The sequence below is a fragment of the Leptidea sinapis genome, chromosome 1 (assembly GCF_905404315.1).
Source record: "Leptidea sinapis chromosome 1, ilLepSina1.1, whole genome shotgun sequence".
NCBI lineage: Eukaryota > Metazoa > Arthropoda > Insecta > Lepidoptera > Pieridae > Leptidea > Leptidea sinapis.
The window spans coordinates 16177697-16203003 of NC_066265.1; the positions used below are offsets into that span (position 1 = coordinate 16177697).

Below are 25307 nucleotides of genomic sequence, written 5' to 3' on the forward strand. Positions count from 1 at the left end.
CATTACAGATGACCTAAGGAATGTGTGGTTCAAAGCATAGTATACCCATTTAGTTTCACGTTGTATATAGTTTGGCACGCCATCACTGACTGGCCGAAAGGTTCTATTTCTACCCAGAGAGAGGGGCACTATCCTCAGCTATCTAGTTATCTAGCACCGCATTTAGCACGGGGAGTGCTCAGATGAGCTGTTCGGGTTGATTCCAGCGGCCGAATACCACCACCGGAAATTACGTCCAAAGTACCACCCGCCGCACCACGTAGATGGCATTCCACAACCGCGCGATTCGTTAGAAATTTCTTGCCTCGCACATCCACTTTGTGGAATCAATTACCGGCTGCTTTTTTCCCGAACAGATACTACTCAGGGACCTTCAAGAAAAAACCATACTCCCACCTTAAAGCCCGGCAACGCATTTCTTGACACACTGATGTAGCGGATGTCCATGGGCGGTTGCCTAACCTCTCCCCATCCCGTGAGCCTCTTACCCGTTTGATTTTTTTTTTATATAAGAGGGGGCTCTTATATAAAAAAAATCAATTCCTTCAATTTCCTTTTCTTTTCAATCGTTTCCTTTATTTCCATCTATCAATCCTTAGCTATTTCGATATTTAACTACCTTTGTGCCCCAGCATCCATGACAGAGTAACTTGTTACGCTGGCATATTAGTTCAGGTTCCAGGTTCCTTATAAATTCCCACACTAACGTTGTTGTTATTAATATGTAGGACGTCATATGCCTTGTTACTGACATTATAACAATATAACTTCACTGGTAAGTCGAGTCTAGTATCATTTGTCAAGACTTCGTGCTATTTGGGTGCAGATCCAAAAGCACCGTTATTTATATGTATTTTTTTTATGGGGCCTTACAACAATGTGAATCATTATAGATACTTATTTATTTATATTTAGCTGATACCCGCGGCTTCGTCGGCGTACACACACGACTTTGCACGTAGTGCTTATAAAAATAGTTGTTTCTTAAAACTTTAATAATTAACGTTCTGTACTAAAAAATTAAACAAAACAATATTCATCTTTGATGCGCCATCTATTTCAAAAATAAATAAAAACATGAATGTGTACAGTAAAATATTTAGCTATAGCTACCTAATAAACGAAGGGCATTCAATGAATAGTGACAAAGCTGGAATATTAATGATCAGATTAAAAAAAGCGAAATAATTATATTAATATTCTATTGTTTAGAAATGGAAGTCTTATTTTCAGTTCGCCGGAGCGTGTTCTCGAAAATTTTATTGCGTGCAGTTAGTACCTATCTGTGCTTTAAATTTTAGTACGGAACATGTTTTATTTATTATAAGGGGTTGTAAATAACTGAACACTATTATTACTAATTATATAATTCTATTGAAATTAATAACATGAACAGTCCACATCCTCCACGGCATTAAAAATAAAGTACAGTGTTGTCATGTTCAAACAATAATACTGTCGGCCAATCAGCGATCGATATCGATAGCGTCTTTTAATGTGATTTATTTCAGTTATTCTCACGTTTCATATAATTTTTACTGTATTAATAATTAAAGTCATTATTCTGTTGGATACTATAATATTACAGCCTTGGTATGATAGCTGCCTGGCCTCAGGTTGTGAACACTGCCTAGCCCACAAGGTAGGAGGATTATTTGAAGGGACACAGAGAGATAATTCAAATTCAATTTGAATTTAGGAAAAAATACTTAGACGTTTTAAACAATTTTCAAGTGATCTTCTAGGATTAAATGAAGCCACAACCTGAGAGTTGAACAAAGCATACAAGATTTTATGACGATGTGTCATTCGAACGGTTAGCTCAGTTGGGAGAGCACTCGCACGGAACGCGAGAGGTCGTGCATTCGAGTCCTGCATCGTTCATAAAATTTTGTTTTCAAATTTTATTTGTGTAGACGTTTTAAGCTAAAAGGCAACTAACACTTAAACTTATATTGAAAAATAAAATTAGATTTAAAAAAAGTTACCAACAACACGAGCATATTCACTTTTTATTGAACACCCTACCTACGTATAATGTATTCACAACAAACATTATGAATCTACTTAACGATATCATTCATGCAGTCACACTCTTCGACCAAATATGTACTAGATTCAGCAGTCAATATCAGGAAAATGGTATATTATGGTTTCATATCTATTCTACCCTTCCCCTACCTGGAGATTACAAAATTATCGCAACAACATTTTTGATTTAGTGCCTATTTGATCGAAGTTCACACTAAAGGAAATAAATAGCACAGGGTACTTATTTATAAAAATAGCCATATAAAATAATAATTTAGACTAAGGCTGCCAGTCCACCAGAGCGGAGCGAGGCAGCGGAGCCGAGAAACGGAGAAATATTAACCAATAGGATTGCACAAAATCTCCGCTCCTCTTAAGTGGACAGGGACTTGCGAGCTAGTTTAAAATTTCATATAAAACCGGTATGCGGAGCGGGGAAACGGAGCGGGGAAACGTGCGGGGATGCGGAGCGGGGAAACGGAGCGGGGAAACGTGCGGGGATGCGGAGCGGGGAAGCGAGTGCGGGCGCGGGCGCACTTTGCGCCGGCAGTGTGCCGCCGTATTCCGACCAGTGCGTATGTGACCGAAGATAATGGATGAAAAACTTATTGAAAGTGTGAAAAAGTTTCCGTGCATTTGGAACACATCTTCAGAATTTTACAAATGCAACGAAACAAAAGATGCTGCGTGGGACCAAATTATCATTGAAACAAACATATCGGATGGTAAATAATATGTATCTTTATTCTATAATACCTTCTAGTAGGTACATATTGATATCTTTTTTTTTATTTAACAAAATAGCCTATATAATGTAATAGCCTAAATAGTTAAATAATGTCCGCAGCTGGCCAAATTATCTATATCTGTCTCACATCACTGACTATTATAGATTCTTTTCAAAATTCGAGTATCTTGCCATGGTACCTTCCCCTGATTATTAAAGTATGAACAATACATTTCACGAACTTGATAACCATCGTTACTAGAATGTTGTGTTTCTATAATATCACCAACTGATAATAATGATTGCTCCATGTTATTTTCAATATTGTTTATATAATTAGGTTGTCTTTGAATTAAATAATTGTGCAAAACACATGTTGCTTTTATTACCTTGTCAACTGTTTCTATTTTGCATTCAAAATCTTTATGATACACGTACCACTTTCTCGTCAATACACCGAAAGTTGCCTCAACAATACGACGTGCTCTTGATAATCGGTAATTAAAAATTTTTTTTTCTGCGTTAAGTCCATCACGTGGGTAAGGCCTCATAAAATTTTCCATTAATGGAAAAGCTTCGTCTCCTATAAATACGAACGGCATTTTTGCTCCACCTTGATAAAATGGTACCGGCTGAGGTAAATTCAATCTCTTTTCTTTTAGACTCTTTCCGAAAATGCTGTTATCAAAAATTCCTGCATCAGAAAATCTTCCCATAGATCCCACATCAGCCATTATGATTTTCCTTTTGGCATCAGCTAAACACATCAATACTACAGAAAATCTCTTTTTATAGTTGAAAAACGAGGACCCGGTTTTCGAGGGAGCCTTGATATATACGTGCTTGCCATCAAGAGCACCTATACAATTTTTAAATTGCCATAGTTCATCAAAATCTTTTGCGATTTCTTTCCAGTCGTTTTCTGTTGGTTGTGACATGACAAGAGGTTGCAATATATTCCATAAAGCATCACAAACCTCCTCAACAATTCTTGATACACTTTTCAATCCAATTCTAAAATTCTCTCCCATCGTTGTAAATGACTGGCCGGTTGCTAAATACCTAAAAAAAAACGTATTTAATTGTACTTCGCGTAAGTGATGTAATATTTTTGTCATAAATAGACCATGTAATACATTTTTGTGTTTGTTGATTGTTTCAGTTACAACTGCCAAGTCGCGATGGAAACAACTGAGAGATAACCATCGGGATGCCTTAAAAAGACAAAATGCAACAAGGAGTGGACAGGCTAGAAAACAACGAAAAGAATGGAAATATCAAAAAGCCATGTCATTTTTATTGCCTTACATGAGTAACAGAGACCGGTCAACAAATTTTACGCCCCTGGACCACTCAGTAAGCGAAACTTCAAATCCGCCAAATACCATTGAAGAGAGTTCACGGGAATCATGCAATTTTTTGCCATCAAATTCAAATAATCTTCCTTCTGCCGATGATCCTAAGAATCCAACAGCTTCGGAATCTCTTCCATCAACATCCAAAAAAAGAAAGAACGATGAAATTCTAGATTATTTAAAAAAAAATCAAGAACGCCGCGAAGTGTTGGAACGAGAACGGATAGAACTTAAAAACATGATGTCAGCCAGTGATAAATACGATGAAATAGACTTTTTTTTTTTAAATTTGGCTGCATCGACAAAAAAGCTGCCGTATTATTTTCAACTTCAAATTAAAAAAACCTGCTTTAATGCGGTAATGTCAGCTGAAGAAAGTAATCTTCAACATAGTTGGTATTCTCCGAATAATTATGGTTATTCTACAGGCTCAACACCTACATCAGATAACATCAACACTAGTATCGATACTCCTAGTGCTTCAGATAATATCAACACTAGTATCAATATTCCTAGTGCTTCAGATAATATCAACACTAGTATCAATATTCCTAGTGCTTCAGATAATATCAACACTAGTCTTAATATTCCTAGTGCTTCAGATAATACCAACACTAGTGTCAATATTCCTAGTGCTTCAGATAATATTAACACTAGTATCATTAATCCTAGCGCTTTACAAATTCCAACAACCCAGGATATTGAAACATCTGCAGCAGAGCCAACAGAACCCAATGAAAATGCGGTCAATTTTGAGACAGATTACGATTTTTAAATTAATATAACATGGCTTCTATAACTGTATGCAAAAATAAAAGTTACTTTGATTTAAAATGTGTACTTACTTTAAACACACCGCTAATCTTTCACGGCTACTAATTGAATTTCTGTAATTTGTGTCTTGTTTCCGAATATATGGTTCAATCAGGGAGTGAAGTTCATAAAAAGTACATCTTGAAACTCTATAAGAATTTTCGAAAGTTTCTTCATCAGCTGTTTGGAAAAAAGTAAAATATTCACTGTGTTCTGAACGATGTTTGATATGATTTCTTAACCAAAATCTATGTTTCCTCATAGAATTGTTCAAATGGTATATGGTAAGTATTTCGGCTTCTTCTGACTCCAACTCTTCTTCCTCAAGCAATGTAAGGTAATAATGTATCAACTTTTTCGATGGCATGTCTGCTATCACTGACATTTCGCGTAGAATTAAACCAATCGCCCCACGCCGGGAGCTCGAAATCACTCGTCGCGTACTTGCTGCCTAGCTCCGCATATTGAAAAACACAGCAACTCCGCTCCGCATTACTTCCTCACTCCGCTCCGCAGCCTCGCTCCGCTCCGGTGGACAGTCACAGTACGCAACTCCACTCCGCATTAGTCCGTTTCTCGGCTTCGCTGCCTCGCTCCGCTCTGGTGGACTGGCAGCCTAACGGCCTTACAAAAATATAAAGTTATATCTAAGAGTAAACCAAGAATATGCAAAATGTTAACTATATCGTTGACAACAATGTCAATACAATGATAATTCTGAAGTTTTCCTAATGTCAGGTAATCTAGCAAATACGCGGGAAAGCGCCCGATTGGTGCAGCCACACGCCATAACACAAAAAATTGAATTGAAACGCGGGAAACGTTATGCGTCCGAACCAAGCATATGCAAATTGTCTATTTGTATACAATTTGCATATTCTTGGATTCTTCTCAGGTATAACTTTTTTACAAAGTTTATTTGTAAGGCCATTAAAGTATACATTTTATTTTAACATGAATATCTACTTTAAAAGGTAGTAAGTAGTAAATAAATAAAAATATGTCATATTATGATAAAGATAGCAAAAATTTAACTCTAGGTTTTCTACTTTTAATCAGATTTAAAATGAGCAGGTAATTTTTTTTTATGTAAGAGGGGGCAATTGGACATGAGACTCACCGCCCATGGACATCCGCAACAACAGGTGCCAAGGGATTGGTTGCCGGCCTTTAAAGTAAGAGTATGCTCTTTTTTTGAAGGTCCCTAAGTCTATTTATTGGTTCAGGAATTGATTCCACAAAGCGGCTGTGCGAGACAAGAAATTTCTTGCGAAACGCGTGGTTGTGGAATGCCAGACGTCTATGTGATGTGGGTGGTATTTTGCATTTTGATGTAATGTCTGGTGGTGGAATTCGGCAACTGGAATCAACCCGAACAACTCCTCTAGGCACTCCGCGTGATAAACGCGATAGAAGATGCAGAGAGAACCCACATCTCCACGCAACACCAAAGAATCAAGTTTATTGGAGATGACTTGATCATCAATGATTCAAGTCACTCTTTGTTGTATGTGGTCACTTCACTTAAATTGCATACATTGTGAGGGCATTCAATCAACATAATATTATAACCACTGAATTTCTAAAAGAGCACATATTATTAATGCCACAGAATTCATGTAAAGTTACTTTGACTGGGCTATTACACACTTAGCGTCTTGATTGAGACATTGTGCATTTCAAGGAGTGATGTGGAGGTGTTTCTTCTGTCTCCCTGCATCACCTATCGTAAATGGCTGCTTCATTAAGGGACAGTAACTGGTTATATGTTAACTGTATAGTCTGATCAAGTTGCCGGGAAACCTCTACAATGCCAAAGGAAGTGCATTCTTTATTTACCTGAATTCTTCACCATTTCTTTAATATTGTATAAGTGGATCATGGTTATGTAAGTATAGGATAGCGGAACCACCACCGGAAATTACGTCCAAAGTACCACCCGCCGCACCACGTAGATGGCATTCCACAACCGCGCGATTCGTTAGAAATTTCTTGCCTCGCACATCCACTTTGTGGAATCAATTACCGGCTGCTTTTTTCCCGAACAGATACTACTCAGGGACCTTCAAGAAAAAACCATACTCCCACCTTAAAGCCCGGCAACGCATTTCTTGACACACTGATGTAGCGGATGTCCATGGGCGGTTGCCTAACCTCTCCCCATCCCGTGAGCCTCTTACCCGTTTGATTTTTTTTTTTATATAAGAGGGGGCTCTTATATAAAAAAAATCAATTCCTTCAATTTCCTTTTCTTTTCAATCGTTTCCTTTATTTCCATCTATCAATCCTTAGCTATTTCGATATTTAACTACCTTTGTGCCCCAGCATCCATGACAGAGTAACTTGTTACGCTGGCATATTAGTTCAGGTTCCAGGTTCCTTATAAATTCCCACACTAACGTTGTTGTTATTAATATGTAGGACGTCATATGCCTTGTTACTGACATTATAGCAATATAACTTCACTGGTAAGTCGAGTCTAGTATCATTTGTCAAGACTTCGTGCTATTTGGGTGCAGATCCAAAAGCACCGTTATTTATATGTATTTTTTTTATGGGGCCTTACAACAATGTGAATCATTATAGATACTTATTTATTTATATTTAGCTGATACCCGCGGCTTCGTCGGCGTACACACACGACTTTGCACGTAGTGCTTATAAAAATAGTTGTTTCTTAAAACTTTAATAATTAACGTTCTGTACTAAAAAATTAAACAAAACAATATTCATCTTTGATGCGCCATCTATTTCAAAAATAAATAAAAACATGAATGTGTACAGTAAAATATTTAGCTATAGCTACCTAATAAACGAAGGGCATTCAATGAATAGTGACAAAGCTGGAATATTAATGATCAGATTAAAAAAAGCGAAATAATTATATTAATATTCTATTGTTTAGAAATGGAAGTCTTATTTTCAGTTCGCCGGAGCGTGTTCTCGAAAATTTTATTGCGTGCAGTTAGTACCTATCTGTGCTTTAAATTTTAGTACGGAACATGTTTTATTTATTATAAGGGGTTGTAAATAACTGAACACTATTATTACTAATTATATAATTCTATTGAAATTAATAACATGAACAGTCCACATCCTCCACGGCATTAAAAATAAAGTACAGTGTTGTCATGTTCAAACAATAATACTGTCGGCCAATCAGCGATCGATATCGATAGCGTCTTTTAATGTGATTTATTTCAGTTATTCTCACGTTTCATATAATTTTTATTGTATTAATAATTAAAGTCATTATTCTGTTGGATACTATAATATTACAGCCTTGGTATGATAGCTGCCTGGCCTCAGGTTGTGAACACTGCCTAGCCCACAAGGTAGGAGGATTATTTGAAGGGACACAGAGAGATAATTCAAATTCAATTTGAATTTAGGAAAAAATACTTAGACGTTTTAAACAATTTTCAAGTGATCTTCTAGGATTAAATGAAGCCACAACCTGAGAGTTGAACAAAGCATACAAGATTTTATGACGATGTGTCATTCGAACGGTTAGCTCAGTTGGGAGAGCACTCGCACGGAACGCGAGAGGTCGTGCATTCGAGTCCTGCATCGTTCATAAAATTTTGTTTTCAAATTTTATTTGTGTAGACGTTTTAAGCTAAAAGGCAACTAACACTTAAACTTATATTGAAAAATAAAATTAGATTTAAAAAAAGTTACCAACAACACGAGCATATTCACTTTTTATTGAACACCCTACCTACGTATAATGTATTCACAACAAACATTATGAATCTACTTAACGATATCATTCATGCAGTCACACTCTTCGACCAAATATGTACTAGATTCAGCAGTCAATATCAGGAAAATGGTATATTATGGTTTCATATCTATTCTACCCTTCCCCTACCTGGAGATTACAAAATTATCGCAACAACATTTTTGATTTAGTGCCTATTTGATCGAAGTTCACACTAAAGGAAATAAATAGCACAGGGTACTTATTTATAAAAATAGCCATATAAAATAATAATTTAGACTAACGGCCTTACAAAAATATAAAGTTATATCTAAGAGTAAACCAAGAATATGCAAAATGTTAACTATATCGTTGACAACAATGTCAATACAATGATAATTCTGAAGTTTTCCTAATGTCAGGTAATCTAGCAAATACGCGGGAAAGCGCCCGATTGGTGCAGCCACACGCCATAACACAAAAAATTGAATTGAAACGCGGGAAACGTTATGCGTCCGAACCAAGCATATGCAAATTGTCTATTTGTATACAATTTGCATATTCTTGGATTCTTCTCAGGTATAACTTTTTTACAAAGTTTATTTGTAAGGCCATTAAAGTATACATTTTATTTTAACATGAATATCTACTTTAAAAGGTAGTAAGTAGTAAATAAATAAAAATGTCATATTATGATAAAGATAGCAAAAATTTAACTCTAGGTTTTCTACTTTTAATCAGATTTAAAATGAGCAGGTAATTTTTTTTTATGTAAGAGGGGGCAATTGGACATGAGACTCACCGCCCATGGACATCCGCAACAACAGGTGCCAAGGGATTGGTTGCCGGCCTTTAAAGTGAGAGTATGCTCTTTTTTTGAAGGTCCCTAAGTCTATTTATTGGTTCAGGAATTGATTCCACAAAGCGGCTGTGCGAGACAAGAAATTTCTTGCGAAACGCGTGGTTGTGGAATGCCAGACGTCTATGTGATGTGGGTGGTATTTTGCATTTTGATGTAATGTCTGGTGGTGGAATTCGGCAACTGGAATCAACCCGAACAACTCCTCTAGGCACTCCGCGTGATAAACGCGATAGAAGATGCAGAGAGAACCCACATCTCCACGCAACACCAAAGAATCAAGTTTATTGGAGATGACTTGATCATCAATGATTCAAGTCACTCTTTGTTGTATGTGGTCACTTCACTTAAATTGCATACATTGTGAGGGCATTCAATCAACATAATATTATAACCACTGAATTTCTAAAAGAGCACATATTATTAATGCCACAGAATTCATGTAAAGTTACTTTGACTGGGCTATTACACACTTAGCGTCTTGATTGAGACATTGTGCATTTCAAGGAGTGATGTGGAGGTGTTTCTTCTGTCTCCCTGCATCACCTATCGTAAATGGCTGCTTCATTAAGGGACAGTAACTGGTTATATGTTAACTGTATAGTCTGATCAAGTTGCCGGGAAACCTCTACAATGCCAAAGGAAGTGCATTCTTTATTTACCTGAATTCTTCACCATTTCTTTAATATTGTATAAGTGGATCATGGTTATGTAAGTATAGGATAGCGAAGCTTTAAAGAAATTCGTGAGTTATGACTGTATTTGTTACAAGTGTCCGAATCATTTCAATGCTGATCTTTACTTACAGTTACTTGTCACACCAGGATAGATAAAAAATTACTGCCTAGCAAGCATTTATTACTCTCATACCTGATGATATCACAATTTACACTAAAATAATATATTATATAGACTTTGTATTATACAATAAAATACATTTATTTATATATCTCTGATCTTTCATTTACCAATATTTAAATCTTACAACTAATTAAGAAAATGTTGCCAATAGTCTTTTTAAATAATAATCGTGATCATACAAACTAGCCAATATGCCCTCCTTCACCACAGCATTACCAGCACTTGAGTAGTCTATGATGTTGCCCTTTGTCGTTGTCACTGTACCATTGTTAGTTTTTAAAATGGCATGTCCAGCACATAGGTCCCATTTCTTGATTGCAGTTTCATGTAAGTAAACATTGTTGGTGCCGTTAACTATACTCATGAATTTGTTTCCCGCACCAGCCGAACTTGAAATGCTTGTCTCCTGTCCAAATGCTTTCTTGGCTAACTCTGTCACTTTACCAGGGTGGGAGCGGGACACAACAACTTGAGGGTGATTCTTGATTTCTTTGTTCTGCAATTATTTTTAACAAACATTTATCATACAAAGAATCAATATTCTTATTTTGAAAAGCAATAACATAATTGTGTATGAAACAAATATATAATGTGAATGTTGTTTTTGATTTTTTTTTGTCAAAACATAATCTTACAAAATATTAGTTATAGTAGCGTTATTTTCGTTTTGAATATCATATAGAGATTGTGATAAATAGTGTTTAACCTATTCTTATACCAGGCATTTCTTATTCAAAGCATTGATACACAAAATAGTTTAGGTTAAATAAAAAAAATATCACAATATTTCTTATTAAGTTTTAATCTTTGTGATAATAAATATTACTAGACTAGCCTTCATAATAAGCAACAGACAACAATCTAATACATACATATAATACATTGGGTATGTTGTTGGAAGTCTTCTTAGAGACCCATCCCCAATATGTGGTAGGTGGGAATGGATAATGAATGACTCCTATGATTGGCACTCCATTAATAGCTACACACACCATGGTTGTCACATAACCATACAGTCCCTCTGAAATTAAAAAAAATATTTAAAACTTAAGTTTATTGTGACAGCTGTTTTGGCCTTCTGGCACAGGTGTTTCTCACTTAATAGAAGGTCACATCCACTATTATGGTTGTACCATTTTTGTTACAGAAATAAATATTTTTCATTTTCATTTTCAGCTTAAATATTAAGAGATTAAGTGACAGTAAGATTGGATAAGATGGTGGTTGTTTGAATCAATTGTAACTACAGAATTGATGAGGAAACACTTGTTACAGCCTCATTAATATTTTTACTTCTAGAAGCAATTATGTTTTCAAAAACATATCAAACACATGTTTGCCCCATATAATGTAATATCATGTATATTTTTCAATAGAATAAGAATTGAATTCTGAAAGCAGTCTGTTATTGATTGGAAATTTTAATGTATGGTAGAAATCACCTACTGCTTGCTGTTGTATGTATTTATTATGACATATGTTTCGTTGATTACCGAATATTGACATTTAAATAAATGATGTATGTAATGTGGATTTCTAAAATAAAAAAACTTACTAAAAATATTCAAGTTGGATTCTGAATGTTGGCTAGGCATCTTCATTTGGTTTACTATTGATTATTTTAATAATAAATTTTTATTGTTCAAAATAAGTCTTTTCAAGTTTCAAGATTTAACATTATCAAAAATAAACATACATGGAATGTCTTCATTTCTTGATATGTGCCGAAAAGATAACATAAAACTAAACAGAAAAAAAGAATAATTTTGGCCAGTAACTGCTGAAGTTAGCAGGTCCTAAATAATGTTTGTAGTCTTTCATAAATTATACCATGCAAATATTATTTCTATGTGTTAAGAAAAAAGGACTTCATATAAACTGCATAAATTTTCAGTAAGTAATTACTTAGATTTTTAAAATATATTAAATAATTTATAAACCTGTGTATTCTTGTGTAGCATCTAAGGGATCAATCCATACAGTGACATCTTTAGCATAAACATGCTCATCTGCCATATAATTTATCTGCCTCTGCCCATGGAGTGCAGCCTCCACGTCGATAGGATCTTGATCCTGACAGCTGGAGTCACTCACTGCATGCTCCTCAGATACTACAGACAACCTCGGGAATGCATTTTTTAGAGTGAAGTACATGGCACAATGAGAAGCATAGTCAGCATCTGTAACGGGGTCATTGGCGCCTTCTTTCGTTTTACCTTTGCTCCTCACAATGCCCTGACCCTTTCTGACAATCACTTCTCCTCCACGCTCTGCTGCTATAATAGCTGCTTTTAAAATCGATTTGATATTAACTAGATCGCTGGTGTCTGATGGATACCCATTACCACCGGACCGCCAATATATTATGAGAAAAAGTAGGAAAATTAATACAAAACAAGCAAACTTGTTAATCCTCAAGGTGCCACCTAAATTCATTTCGAATTATTCGAATGGTCCAATAGTCAATACTATAAAATTATTTTCATTTTGAATATCCACTTCTTAATAAATTGTTAGCTGTATTCAGTTAAGAATTCGGATACTTTTACATTTCGGATTCATTATTTTATCATCACAATATTACAAATAGGTATGTCAATAATCAATATTTATATTTTTATTATGGTGATGCAACTGCCAACTACAAGTGATATTATTTTGCATCCTCTTTGGTGGTGATACTGTCATACTGATAAACTGTGATAACAAAAGGGCCAAGAGTATATTAATCTGGGTCTAAAATATTAATTCTCTCAAAGAATATATTATAGTTTAACTATTATTAAATGAAAGGGGTAGAAAGAGCATACAAAAAAGTTCTACACCAAGTTTAGTGAATAAATTTCGTATTTTTGAAATGTTAGAAAACGAGCTTAACAGTATTTTATAGAATAATATTCTAATGCTGACCGGGTTGTATGTAAAAATATATACCTATTATACAGGTGGCGCCTTACAGAGATTGCCAATAATAAGGCTTGAGTTATCACTCTTTTTCAAGTTTAACTAAAAGTAAGTACTCTGTGATAATAATAAACTTGTGATTCATATTCTATTACTTTGGCTTCTAACCGCACCACAAAAGAAAACAAAAAATATAGTAAATCAAAAATCAAAAAAATGAATGTATGTTTAAGTAAGTATATTGTATTAAATATATCATTGTCTCGTAGCTCATAACACAGGCTATATATGCTTAACTTGGGGCAAGATAATTTGTGTGAAAAGTGTGTCAATATTATTATTATATTATTATTAAATTGATTAACAGACTGTATCATAACTGTGTGTATCCGTCGTATCAAATTGAAACCTTAGAAATAGCCAGTATTTCAGGAAAAATCTGTTTTTTAAGTATGTAACATCATGTGTTTAATTCATTAATCGAAACTAATAATAATATTTCATTCATACCTAGCATTTTTTTATTTGTTTTAATACAAGAAGGATTCCCTTTGTTTGATTTAAGTTTATTTTATACAAAAGTTTAGGTCTTTTATCTATCGTTTGGGGCAGTACGAAGTCTGCCGGGTCAGCTAGTCCTGTATATATTATATTTATGTATATTAAATTCCTTTTTTCTCACTGTATTAGAGCCCTATTTGTCACTTATCACCTTCATTACCAGACCATAAAACCTTATTTAAAAATATCACTTGTCACCAAGTTGTCAGCCGTGACAGTGACTGTTTGATGTCAGAACATCAGACATGCACTGTGAAAACTGAAAACTGAAAAACACAACCAGTGAAAAAAGTAATGTTTTACTATGTAGTTTAAACTTGTAATCAAATACCTATTTACTTTAGTACCTGCTATGCGGTAAAACTACATAATATTATTGTAGGTACATCGATATTTCCATTTGCTATTTTGCAGCGTTCATTTACAGCTCAGCTGTTCGTGTGTTCGGCTTATAATCTTATATATTGCTACTATGATTTCACTGGATATTTCCGACATGGTAGGTGATATGATGTTTTAAATTATGTCTTTTTTTGGCTTACTACGGATTATTAACAGATTATCTATAATGTATACAGGCAGGCTGGTGGGCAATCATTATCGCCATTCAAATAGTTATCGGTTCTGTTTATTTATGGTTGAAGCGGTCCAAGAAACATGAGGATAAATTAACATTGGAAAAGCTTTTGGCATGGAAGCCCTTGCCATTAATTGAATTTGAAATACCAGTAGAAGAGCCACCAATGATGGAAAATATTGGCAACAATGCTCTTAATGTGGGTGCTACCAGCTTTCTATGTCTACACAAGGAAGAAAAGATAAGAGAGAGTGCAATCAAATCATTGCAAAAGTATGGTGTTGGATCCTGTGGCCCGAGGGGCTTCTATGGAACGATTGATGTTCACTTGGAGCTGGAAGAGAGATTGGCAAAATTTTTACAAGTTGAAGAAACTTGTGTCTACTCATATGGATTTTCTACAGTTTCCAGTGCAATACCTGCCTATGCAAAAAAGAATGATATAATTTTTGCGTAAGTTATTTCTTATACTATTATAAAACTATATATTGTTTTTTTATGTCTTTTTGTTTGCTTACAGGAGATAGTTTAATTTTTTTTTCATTTAGTATATTTGCAGCACATTTTTACCTATTTGCCAATTATTTGATAGTTAATAAGTCTTTATTTTTTTTATGGGTTTGGAGATTAAGAATGAGAAATCAGACAACCTTAGTGATTACTTATTATTTTGTACAAGTTATTTTAACATTCTTGATTATTACTTTTATTTATATCTGTTCATGTTACCATGCTACTCGGAATCTATTATCAATCTGCTATTTTAATTGACTGTTTTATTTAGTAACTTAAATAAAGTTTGTTATAATAATTCTCACTTAAAAGATATTTTTTATGAACTGTAAAGGTAGCTAATAAGCTTGTTAATAAGTTAACTATTTAACATACTAGCTGACCCGATAGACATTGTTCTGTAGATAGTAAAAAAATACTGTTTTATAGGATTTTGCCAATAATATTTCAAAACATCAAGAAATATTCCGTAAAAAATGCTCCTTGTTGTTATAATGAAATTGTTTCACAGCGGAACTGTCAGCGTCACTAAATTCTCTCATAGAAAAAATGTCCATACAAAACAAATTTTGGAAATAAAATTAATTATGGGTCCCAAATCGTAATAAAAAATATCCTATCTCTCAAGTTGGAACAAACTGCACTCCATGAAGTAATCTTAATTTAAATCCATTCAGTAGTTTAGGAGTCCATCGCGGACAAACAATGTGTCATGTAATTTATATATATTAAGATTAGATTATCTCACAATACTCAGTGTTTGTTTTTTAACAGTGGTAATTGCATCAACTGTCTATAGTAGTATTTCCATCCAAAAATTATTAATACTGAGTTAATCTCAAGTCTCAAAAAGACATTTTACTTTATTAAAGTGTACAACAATATTTAACTATAGTGCCAATTTGATAAGATTATCTATATTATTCAATTGTATGTTAAAATGGGTGAAATCAAAATGATTAACGAAATAAATAAAATCAATCAATAAAATAAATTCAAAATTTCAAGATTTTTTTTAATTTTTTGCCAAGATAGACTGACCAGTGATTGTAAATCTCAAAATACTGCCTTCCATTGGGTAGATACTGGTGTTAAAAAGGGTTATGTATCCAGATTACATTTACATCAGGAAAGACTTACAATTTACCTTTTTTTATATAATAATTTATTGATAACAGGGATGAGAAGGTATGGTTTGCAATACAAAAGGGTTTTGATGCATCTCGGTGTACAGTTAGATACTTCAAGCACAATGATATGAATGATCTGGAGAGGCAGCTACAAGAAGCCAAAGATAAAAAGGAGCTGAACTCTCGGAGAAGGGCTTTTCTTGTTGCTGAAGGGATTTATTTGAACACTGGAGAAATGTGTCCTTTAAGAAGACTTGTAGAATTGGCGAGGAGGTTCAAATTGAGAATAATTTTGGATGAAAGCTTGACTATTGGGGTGAGTTAGACAAGCCAATGTGTGACATTAAAATCTAAAAGAATTATTGAAGCTTTTGGTACATATTTATCAGTATTTAGTGGAATTTTGTTGTTGTCATGCAGTCATGCATGCAGCAACAACAAGTTGATGTCACCATTTAATTGTCATTTTCACTATTCCAGATTCCCTTAACTTAGGTTAACAGGCATATGATTTACCCATTGAGGCTTTCAATTAAGCCAATGTGTGTGTCATCTTGCTCAAAAGTCTGGACAAGTCCATTATCCAGATATATTCCTGCATTCCATTAACACATGCTGTGGTTATTGTGCTTTCTTGCTTGTTCCATGCATCCTATGCATAAAAGTCTGTCTGTTACTCCTACGGCAAATAGATTCTTGCTTATATACATAAAATGTAATCATTTTTTGCCTGTTTTGTATTATTTGCATTGTTCACCCAGATTGTTAAGTGGGTCTGCTTTTTAGATAGCTTTCAAAATATTTTTATTAATACTCACATATTTAGATGGTTTTCATGCTTACATAGTTTTGTCATATATATTTAGATGTATCTAAAATTGCCTTTTTATTGTGTTTGAACTAGAAATGTGTTTTTTGAACAACTTATGAGAATTTTAATCTATAAATTCCAACAGTGTACTGAAGCACCATTAAAGTGTGGATAAACTTATTCACCCTCAATTTATCTCCCCATTAAATTTTATAATGGTTGTTGCTTAGATCATTTATATGTTTTGATAGACTATGACAACTGTGAAAACATCGAAAATAATTGTGTTTAGATTTAACCTCTATTTTGAGCAATGCATGCTTACTAACACAAAATATCATACAATTCGAGAGTGACATAAATTGTCAGACACTTAAGTATTAAAATTTAATATCGGTTGTCTGGATGTATACATTATCTAAGGCATAGGTTCTTAACGTGGGCGATAACGCCCCCTTGTGGGCGTTTGAGATTTTCGGGGGGGCAGTAGAAGACCCAGAGAAAATTAGGGGGCATTGAGATGGCTCAGATGGGGCTTGGGTAGATTAAAAAATATAGTATAAGAAGGCAAAAAAATACACGCTAATCACGTACTAAAGTAAAATAAAAAACATATTATCAAAGTGGGCAGTGAGCAAAATAAGGTTGAGAAACTATGATCTAAGGGTTGGTGATGTTAGTGGCTATCATGAAAAAAAAATATGCTGATTTATCATTAATATAGAAATATTACACAATGCTATCATTAATTATCTAAAGTAATTATTCACTGCATTTGTGGTCTAATTTGACCTCATTCCAATTACCACACTCGATTATAGTATGAGTTCTAATCAAATCAAAGAAATCAGGTTATTCTGGGGAATGGATGAGAATATGACTATATTCATTCATAAATTGTTATTTTCTAAAAAAATCTTTTGTATTAGTATTGTTGAATTTTTTATTTCCACCTTCGCACAACACACCACAAGTTAGGTTATCATCCCCACCACCTGGATGTGTGGTGGTCCTCCACAGTGCGGTTTTCAAGGAGCTTTCTTCCACGCACTACAAAGCTTCCTTATGCGGTGTTTCCGCGACGATACGACATGGGTACCTTCAAAAAAAAGCGCATACTCCTTCCTTAAAGGCAGGCAAAGGTCCTGTGATTCCTCTGTTGTTGCAAGAGATTGTGGGCGGCGGTGATCAATTAACACCAGGTGACCCGTACGCTCGTTAGTCTTCCTATTCCATAAAAAAAAAAATTAATTATAATATTTTTTTAATTTGACCCGTTAAACTACTTTGCGTTATCCAAAAGTACAAAATGTGTTGTATTGATATATCAATGAAAATTAATTAATTATTGTTAACTTTGCTAAAAATTTAAATAATGTTTGAGGCGCTTACATAAATTGCTTTTGGACTGTTTTGCACAGTTGCTTCTCTCAATTACAGTTCAATCATAACAACATGACATAGGTACTTTGGGACATTTCTCAAGACAATTTGTCATGTTTAATTTGCTATCAATCTAAGAATTACTCACTAAATAAACGGCCGTTCCCAATATTCAGTGTATCTCTCAAGATAAAAAATCGTAACTATCGTTGACTTTTCTGTCCCAATAAACTTATCGACGGTAACTCACCTTATCCGTACACGCCGTCTGTCAATGGGACGACGTATAGCTTACCAGCGATAGAAGTTTGTATGGAAATTGCAAATCACGCGTCCCAATATATGGCGATAAGTATGACTTATTGGGTATATTGGGACAGCTTCAGATTATTGACAGTTAATTACTGACAGTAGAGGGTAGTAATTTATCTCTATCTGTAGATAGTATATTGGGAACGGCCGTAAATCGTCACTGTCTTTAGAGTCTCCCTAAAATCTATTTCTTAGATTTTGTGAATAAAATTTCGTTATGTTGGAGAGTACATACATAATTAATAATATTCGATGTATAAACAGGTTATCGGCAAACACGGTCGGGGACTCACCGAACATCTGAATGTACCAAGAGATGAAATAGATTTGATTATTGGGTCCTTAGAGCATTCCTTTGCGACTGTCGGCGGATTTTGTGCTGGAAGTCACTTCATAGTGGAGCATCAGAGACTGTCTGGATTGGGTATGTTAAATATCTTAATATATATAAATCCAGTTTCCTGATGTTTGTTTCCAGTGCACTCCGAAACTAATGAACGGATTTTAATGGGGATTACTTCATGAAGAGCAGTTTAGTCCAACTTCAGAGATAGGATCGTTTTTATTTCGATTTGGGACCCATAATTATTTTCATTTTGTATCGACATATTTTCTATGAGATAATTTATTGACATACCGTTAGACAGTTTTGCTGTGAAACAATTTCATTATAGCAACAGGGAGCATATTTTCATAAAAAACAGAATTTTATTAATTATGTACAGAACAATGTCTGTCGACTCAGCTAGTTGGCCTATAAATTATGTGAATGGTGTTTTTCTGCCATACACGAATGTATGTATGCTTTAAATGTTCTTCTTCATCATCATCAGCCGGAAGACGTCCACTGTTGGACAAAGGTCTCCCCCACAGAGCTCCACGACGATCGGACCTGCGCTACCCTCATCCAACGTGTTTCGGCGATCTTGACCAGATCGTCGGTCCATCTTGTGGGGGTGGCCTACCAACACTGCGTCTTCCGGTTCTTACAAGCCGATAAATAAATAAAAACCATAGAGATTGCAATCAAATAACAGTTGTGGCAGACGTGATGCTAAGCGTTGAGCGAAAATGGGGTAGGTAATTGAGGTTCAGTTTACTGAAATTTAAATTGTACATTATCATGTGTGTTCGTGTTTTCTTTTGATTGTTGAAAACACGAAGAAGCCACCTGGGGTCTTAAGTCATCTCGTAGTTTAGTGGTGCTACCCAAGGCAGGCGTGAGTGTAGAGTTGTGTACTACATTGATTTAAAGAAACAAAAATTTTGACTGTTGCTTCTCAATACATTTTTGGTAATGTTTTGTATGTTCATTAGCACATTGAGGAAATTTCTAGAAACTGTGACATTCATGATATTAACACGAGGAACAAACATAAACTTGTTATGCCTACTACTCGGTTGAGTCGAGTTAGGAAGTCTTTTGTCGGACGATGTATATGCTTCTATAATATGATCCCAGAAAATGTACAAAACAAATGTGTTACGAAATTTAAAAGAATTGTTAAAAAACTTTTGTGGGAAAGTTTACTATAGCATAAACGATTTTCTTAATGACACCACGGACTGCGAAAAAAGCGAACACCCTCAGGCTCTTTAATTATAACTGTTTATTGTACGATATCACATTGTAATCCATATTTTTATATTAAAAAAAAGCCCGCTGAGTTTCTTGCGCCCACTCTTCTCAGGTCTGACGCAGTCTCTTTTGAATGGGTGGTAGTTTTTGACGTTCAATAAGTGATTTTGAATCCTATTTTGAATAAAAATATTTGAATTTGAGAGTATTTCACTACGCGATGTTTGTACCTCCCACCCCTTACTGCCAGTAACGATACGACATGGGTACCTTAGAAAAAAAACCGGCTGGCAACGCTCCTGTGACCGCTCCTGTTTTCCACGAGAATGTGGGTGGTGATCATTTAACATAAGATGACCCTAACGCTCGTTTGTCCTCCTCTTCCATGAATTAAAAAATAGTATGAATTTGGTCATTTGTTGAGAAGAGAAGATAATTAATTTTTTCCTTTACATTTCTATTTTTATTGACAGCGTGAAGAAAAACTTCATCAGAATACCCCTAACTTTTACAGTTGGAGCCATGCTAATCATTCAATCTAGATAAAAATTGTACGAGAATTTATTAATTATACACCAATAGTATTTAACAATACTATGTCAGTTTTGTAAAGAATATTGTATTATGTTTGTAATAAATTAAAAATGCTTCTAATTCTGAATTCAAACTATGGCGATCTTTTGCGAGAAAGGTAACCTAGCTCCGCTCGATTCCTCAAGGCCATCGGCTGGGTCCTCAGCCTTAAGTATAATAACGGCCGGTTGTCGCCTACTTGAGATAAAAATTCGTAACTATCGTTGACTTTTCTGTCCCAATAATATCCGTACACGTTGTCTGTCAATGGGACGACGTATAGCTTACCAGGGTTAGAAGTTTGTATGGAAATTGCAACAGTGAACTGGCGATAAGAATGACTTATCGGGTATATTGGGGCAGCTTCAGATTATTGACAGCTAATTACTGACGATCTGTAGAGCACGGTGCAGTATGGAATGCGTTGAAGGCGGATGGAGTGCCAAATAAATACACAAGGATTATACAAAATATTTATCAGAACAGCACGGCACTGATTAAGCTGGAAACTAAAGGTGAATATATATCATATTCAAAATCAAAAGAGGTGTCAACCAGGGTGATCCAATGTCCCCTAAACTATTCAACTCAGTCCTACAGCAAATATTTTTTCGACTCAAAGATAAATGGGAAAACCTAGGAATTAATATAAGTGGACAAAACCTTACTAATCTAAGATTTGCTGATGACATAGTTATTTTCTCAAAAACACCTAAAGACTTACAGACAATGTTAGAAGATCTAAAAGTAGAAAGCAAGAGAGTTGGACTCATATTGAACATGGAAAAAACCAAAGTAATGAATAACGTGGAAGAACATATGAATTTTAAGATAGATGATTATACATTAGAAGAAGTAAATAAATACACATACCTCGGTCAAACAGTACCATTTAAGGGTTGGCAAGACATAGAGGTAGAAAAGAGGATAAAACTAGGATGGAATAAATTTTGGGCACTGAAACATACTAAAAAACAAAGACGTTCCTTTCAGCTTAAAATCAAAAACATTTAACAGCTGTATCGCTCCCTCGCTTAACATATGGCTGCCAAACCTGGGCGCTCAATAAACACCAAGCGAAGAGACTAAAAGTGACGCAAAGAAATATGGAAAGAAACTTATAATGTATTAGGCTAAAAGACAAAATAACAAAGAATGAAATACGGATCGCAAAAACTGCAAATGGAATTGGGCAGGCCATATATCAAGGGCCAGTAACGAAAGATGGAGCAGTATAGCAACAAATTGGTACCCATTAGACGCCAAAAGAAGAAGAGGTAGACCTGGTGCTAGATGGAGAGATGACCTACTAAATTACGAAGGAGTGATGTGGTCACGCACAACACACAATAAGGATCAATGGAAGAAGAATGGGGGAGGCGTTTGCCCAGCATTGGGATGATATATAAAATATTGTAAATAAATTAGTAATAGTTTTAATATTGTAATAGGCTTTAATAAATTACTGACAGTAGAAGGTTGTAATTTATCTCTATCTGTGGATAGTATATTGGGAACGAATTCATTAATTCGTTCAATTAATACTATTTAACTACCTCATCGTATGCTATTTTTTTTATTTAAATATAAAACTCGCGTAAAACATAGCAAACAAGGAATATGTTATTACTATTAAATCATGATATGACTCAGAAAATAACTCGACGCGGTAAATACAAGGTGCTGTTGATATTGTATCTGTCAACATTCCTTCTCATTTTCCTTCTATCATTCATTTTCCTGCAAATATTAAGGCTTATTGCACAGGATTAAGGTACATTTATTTATAACTAGCTGTTTCCCGCGACTTTGACTCCGCATTTACCAGTGCAATCATATCAGTTCATGTAGGTACGCATATACAAAATTCATAGCAGTTTGACCTATGGTTCAAAAGATAAAAATCACCGCCACCAGTGCCATCTATCTGCCGCTAAGATAATTAATTTCATATCTATCAGGCTAAAGGTTCTCGAGTTTTAGATACATACATACATACACTGTACACAGCATGTGTTGCAATGCCACGTTAAGAATTAAAAAGTAGTTTTGAAAAAAAAAACGTTTGTAGAATTTTCGGTCCACCTTGTTGGAGAACAAACCGCGTGATCTTACATTCACATCTATAATATTAGTAGGGATTTATATAAAAACTTTTCTAAATATTTATAATGTATGCATTTCAGTATGATAGTTTGGGTGTATGTCTATATATATGTAAGTTGTGCAATAACATGTTAAATTGCAGGATACTGCTTCAGCGCGTCGCTGCCACCGATGTTGACTCAGGGCGCCATCACCGCGCTTGACATCCTCGAGGAAAACCCCGGCCTCATCCGCCGCCTCGACGAGAACTCACGGAAACTGGGCCGGTCCGTATTGTCCTGTTTGTTATGTGCATGTGTCACCGGCGGCCTTAGCTTGTGTGCTGTTTAATAATTTATTCAAACAGTTTAATATGCTGGCGCAATTGAACCTCTACAGGAAAACTGGTTACGTAGATTGCATAGCTACTATGTGCGTCTTAGGAATAAATACAAATTGCTTGTACTCAAAAATAGACAGACGCATTTAGCTCGAAATAATGATGACCTGTGGGAGGCTACTTTGCACAGGATACCGCTTAGATTATGGGTACCACGACGGCGCCTATTTCTGCCGTGACACAATAATTTGTAAACATTACTGTGTTTCGATCTAGGCGCGCCGTAGCTAGTGAAATTACTGGGCAAATGAGACTTAACATCTTTTGTCTCAAGGTTGCGCTACTGTAGTGTCGCTCAGAATTTTTGGGTTTTTCAAAAATCCTGAGCGGCACTACATTAAATAGTACTATCAATTACTATCAGCTGAACGTCCTGCTCGTCTTGTCCCTTATTTTCATAAAAAAAAAATTATTTCGAAACAGGTATGAGTGATCATCGCCGCCCACGTTCTCTTAAAACACCAGAGGAATCACAAGAGCGTAGCCGGCCCTTTAGAAACCTTTTTTGAAGGTATCTGAAAACACCGCACAAAGAAACTCATTCCACGGATTGTTTGCACATGGAAGAAAGTTCCCTGAAAACCGCAGTGTGTGTGTAACCGCCACACATCCAGATGGTGGTGATATCCTAATCAGGTCATACAACTCTTCGGAACATTCCCCGTGTTAAATAGAAGACTCACAATGAAATGAGTCTACGCAACGCCAAGTGATCCAATCGTGCACAGAGCACTGGATCCCCGACAATTCGTGCTGATATTTGAGAGCGCCAGACCAGAGAGAACAGGAATACTACATATGCCGCCGGACCTGTGCTTTGTAGAGCTCTAAAATGTGGGCAGGAGTATTGCCGTGCTCTATTTATGACGCCCAGCTTCTTCAAAGCCAATTTTTGCTTTGCCTTTCAGGTGGCCGTCGAATTGGCAATCCCTAGAGATTTCGAGATCCAGTATTCTGATACTAGGCCAGACGTCTTTTTTTCGATGCGTATCTATTCTTTGCAACGAATGACACCCACTGAAATATGTCGAACACACTGTTAGAACTTCACTAACATTATGGCATTTATAAAAATCTATGCATACTCACCAGGATTCTAACTGGGCACTGTCGCCTAAACATGTACGTCAGTGTGGTCGCCATCAAAGATGACAAAACTTGCAGATTTTGCCTTGAGGCTGATGAAACGCCCATTCATCTACTCTGTGATTGCGGTCCACTAATGCATAAGCGTAACACAATATTTGGCGACTATACCTTGCCACCAAATGGTGTTTGTAACACTCGCGCCAAGAAGATACTGCGATTCGTAAAGGCAGCAGGGCTTGACGACGAGCTATAGTGATATATGAGTGGCGAACACAATAGTTCAACTTTGGACGCGGTGTTACTAGGAATCTTTAGGACTAGATAATACCCACCCTCTTCAAATAATAATAATAACTTTATGGCGTATATTTCAGAGCATTATCAACATTGAAGCACTACCACTTCAGAGGAGACGACGTATCGCCCATCAAGCACGTATACCTCAAAGGTGACCTCGTCGACCGTCTCAAACATTCCTACCTCAGGAACATCACCAAGTATTGCATGGAGAGGGGTGTGGTGATGACTACGGCGGCCTACCTCCGCGACGTCGAGGTCAACTGCCCTGAACCTTCTATCCGGCTGGTCTCCACCACAGAGCTGACTGATGACAGCATCGCGAAGATTTGCGAACTGTTGGACGAGGCCTACACCATGGTTGGTCCCAAACAAGATCTGAGACCAGTGAATTAATTGTAGCGATGAATTGTTATTGTTGGTTAAGTATTAAAGATTTACTTGTTTTAATTTATATTATACAATATTTTTAATATGCATCGTGTTTTTTTTTAAAAGAGCCCTCTTAATAATCACTTCGTCCGTTTGTCAAAACTCAATTTTTCTCAGGCAATTGTAGATGTATGCCCGCAGGTTGTTTGGTTGCCGCAGCCAGGCTCCGGTAGGCAGTTCAACATACAATGTGTATCGGAGCTCGAACACTAAGTGACATCGATATTTTTTATTTTCTATAGTAGGGAGCAAACTGGCAAGAGAGTTACGTTAGTTAAGTTAGTGATGTGGTGAGGTAACCTCCCATAGATA

General features: G+C 35.6%; 4 protein-coding genes across 4 annotated transcripts; 2 read left to right on the top strand and 2 right to left on the bottom strand.

Moving 5' to 3' along the window:
- The first annotated feature begins 2616 nt into the window (after nt 1-2616).
- On the top strand, nt 2617-4947 carry LOC126965411 (uncharacterized). Its single transcript, XM_050809016.1, has 2 exons — nt 2617-2756; nt 3921-4947. The coding sequence occupies exons 1-2, from the start codon at nt 2624-2626 to the stop codon at nt 4886-4888; spliced, it is 1101 nt and encodes a 366-aa protein (XP_050664973.1). The 5' UTR covers nt 2617-2623; the 3' UTR covers nt 4889-4947.
- Nucleotides 2750-5500, bottom strand: LOC126965366 (uncharacterized). The gene is made up of 2 exons (XM_050808919.1): nt 4959-5500; nt 2750-3820 (listed from the first exon to the last, which is right to left on the bottom strand). The coding sequence occupies exons 1-2, from the start codon at nt 5309-5311 to the stop codon at nt 2908-2910; spliced, it is 1266 nt and encodes a 421-aa protein (XP_050664876.1). The 5' UTR covers nt 5312-5500; the 3' UTR covers nt 2750-2907.
- A 2154-nt stretch (nt 5501-7654) lies between these two features.
- Nucleotides 7655-13006, bottom strand: LOC126965419 (putative inositol monophosphatase 3). The gene is made up of 3 exons (XM_050809029.1): nt 12290-13006; nt 11222-11370; nt 7655-10845 (listed from the first exon to the last, which is right to left on the bottom strand). Exons 1-3 carry the CDS (start codon nt 12783-12785, stop codon nt 10480-10482), a joined length of 1011 nt encoding a protein of 336 aa, XP_050664986.1. The 5' UTR covers nt 12786-13006; the 3' UTR covers nt 7655-10479.
- Nucleotides 13007-14054: 1048 nt separating this feature from the next.
- On the top strand, nt 14055-25040 carry LOC126965362 (serine palmitoyltransferase 1). The gene is made up of 6 exons (XM_050808905.1): nt 14055-14313; nt 14393-14844; nt 16083-16350; nt 18805-18964; nt 22941-23064; nt 24641-25040. Exons 1-6 carry the CDS (start codon nt 14287-14289, stop codon nt 24957-24959), a joined length of 1350 nt encoding a protein of 449 aa, XP_050664862.1. The 5' UTR covers nt 14055-14286; the 3' UTR covers nt 24960-25040.
- The last annotated feature ends 267 nt before the right edge of the window (nt 25041-25307 follow it).

Excerpts from the sequence above, each read along its gene's own strand:
- LOC126965411 (XM_050809016.1), top strand. The coding sequence starts at position 2,624 with ATGGATGAAAAACTTATTGAAAGTGTGAAAAAGTTTCCGTGCATTTGG. Across the intron at positions 2,757-3,920 it reads TGAAACAAACATATCGGATG|TTACAACTGCCAAGTCGCGA; the intron begins GTAAATAATATG and ends TGATTGTTTCAG.
- LOC126965366 (XM_050808919.1), bottom strand. The coding sequence starts at position 5,311 with ATGTCAGTGATAGCAGACATGCCATCGAAAAAGTTGATACATTATTAC. Across the intron at positions 3,821-4,958 it reads AGATTAGCGGTGTGTTTAAA|GTATTTAGCAACCGGCCAGT; the intron begins GTAAGTACACAT and ends GTTTTTTTTTAG.
- LOC126965419 (XM_050809029.1), bottom strand. The coding sequence starts at position 12,785 with ATGAATTTAGGTGGCACCTTGAGGATTAACAAGTTTGCTTGTTTTGTA. Across the intron at positions 11,371-12,289 it reads TGCTACACAAGAATACACAG|AGGGACTGTATGGTTATGTG; the intron begins GTTTATAAATTA and ends TTTTAATTTCAG. Across the intron at positions 10,846-11,221 it reads ACATACCCAATGTATTATAT|AACAAAGAAATCAAGAATCA; the intron begins GTATGTATTAGA and ends AAATAATTGCAG.
- LOC126965362 (XM_050808905.1), top strand. The coding sequence starts at position 14,287 with ATGATTTCACTGGATATTTCCGACATG. Across the intron at positions 16,351-18,804 it reads ATGAAAGCTTGACTATTGGG|GTTATCGGCAAACACGGTCG; the intron begins GTGAGTTAGACA and ends ATGTATAAACAG. Across the intron at positions 18,965-22,940 it reads TCAGAGACTGTCTGGATTGG|GATACTGCTTCAGCGCGTCG; the intron begins GTATGTTAAATA and ends GTTAAATTGCAG.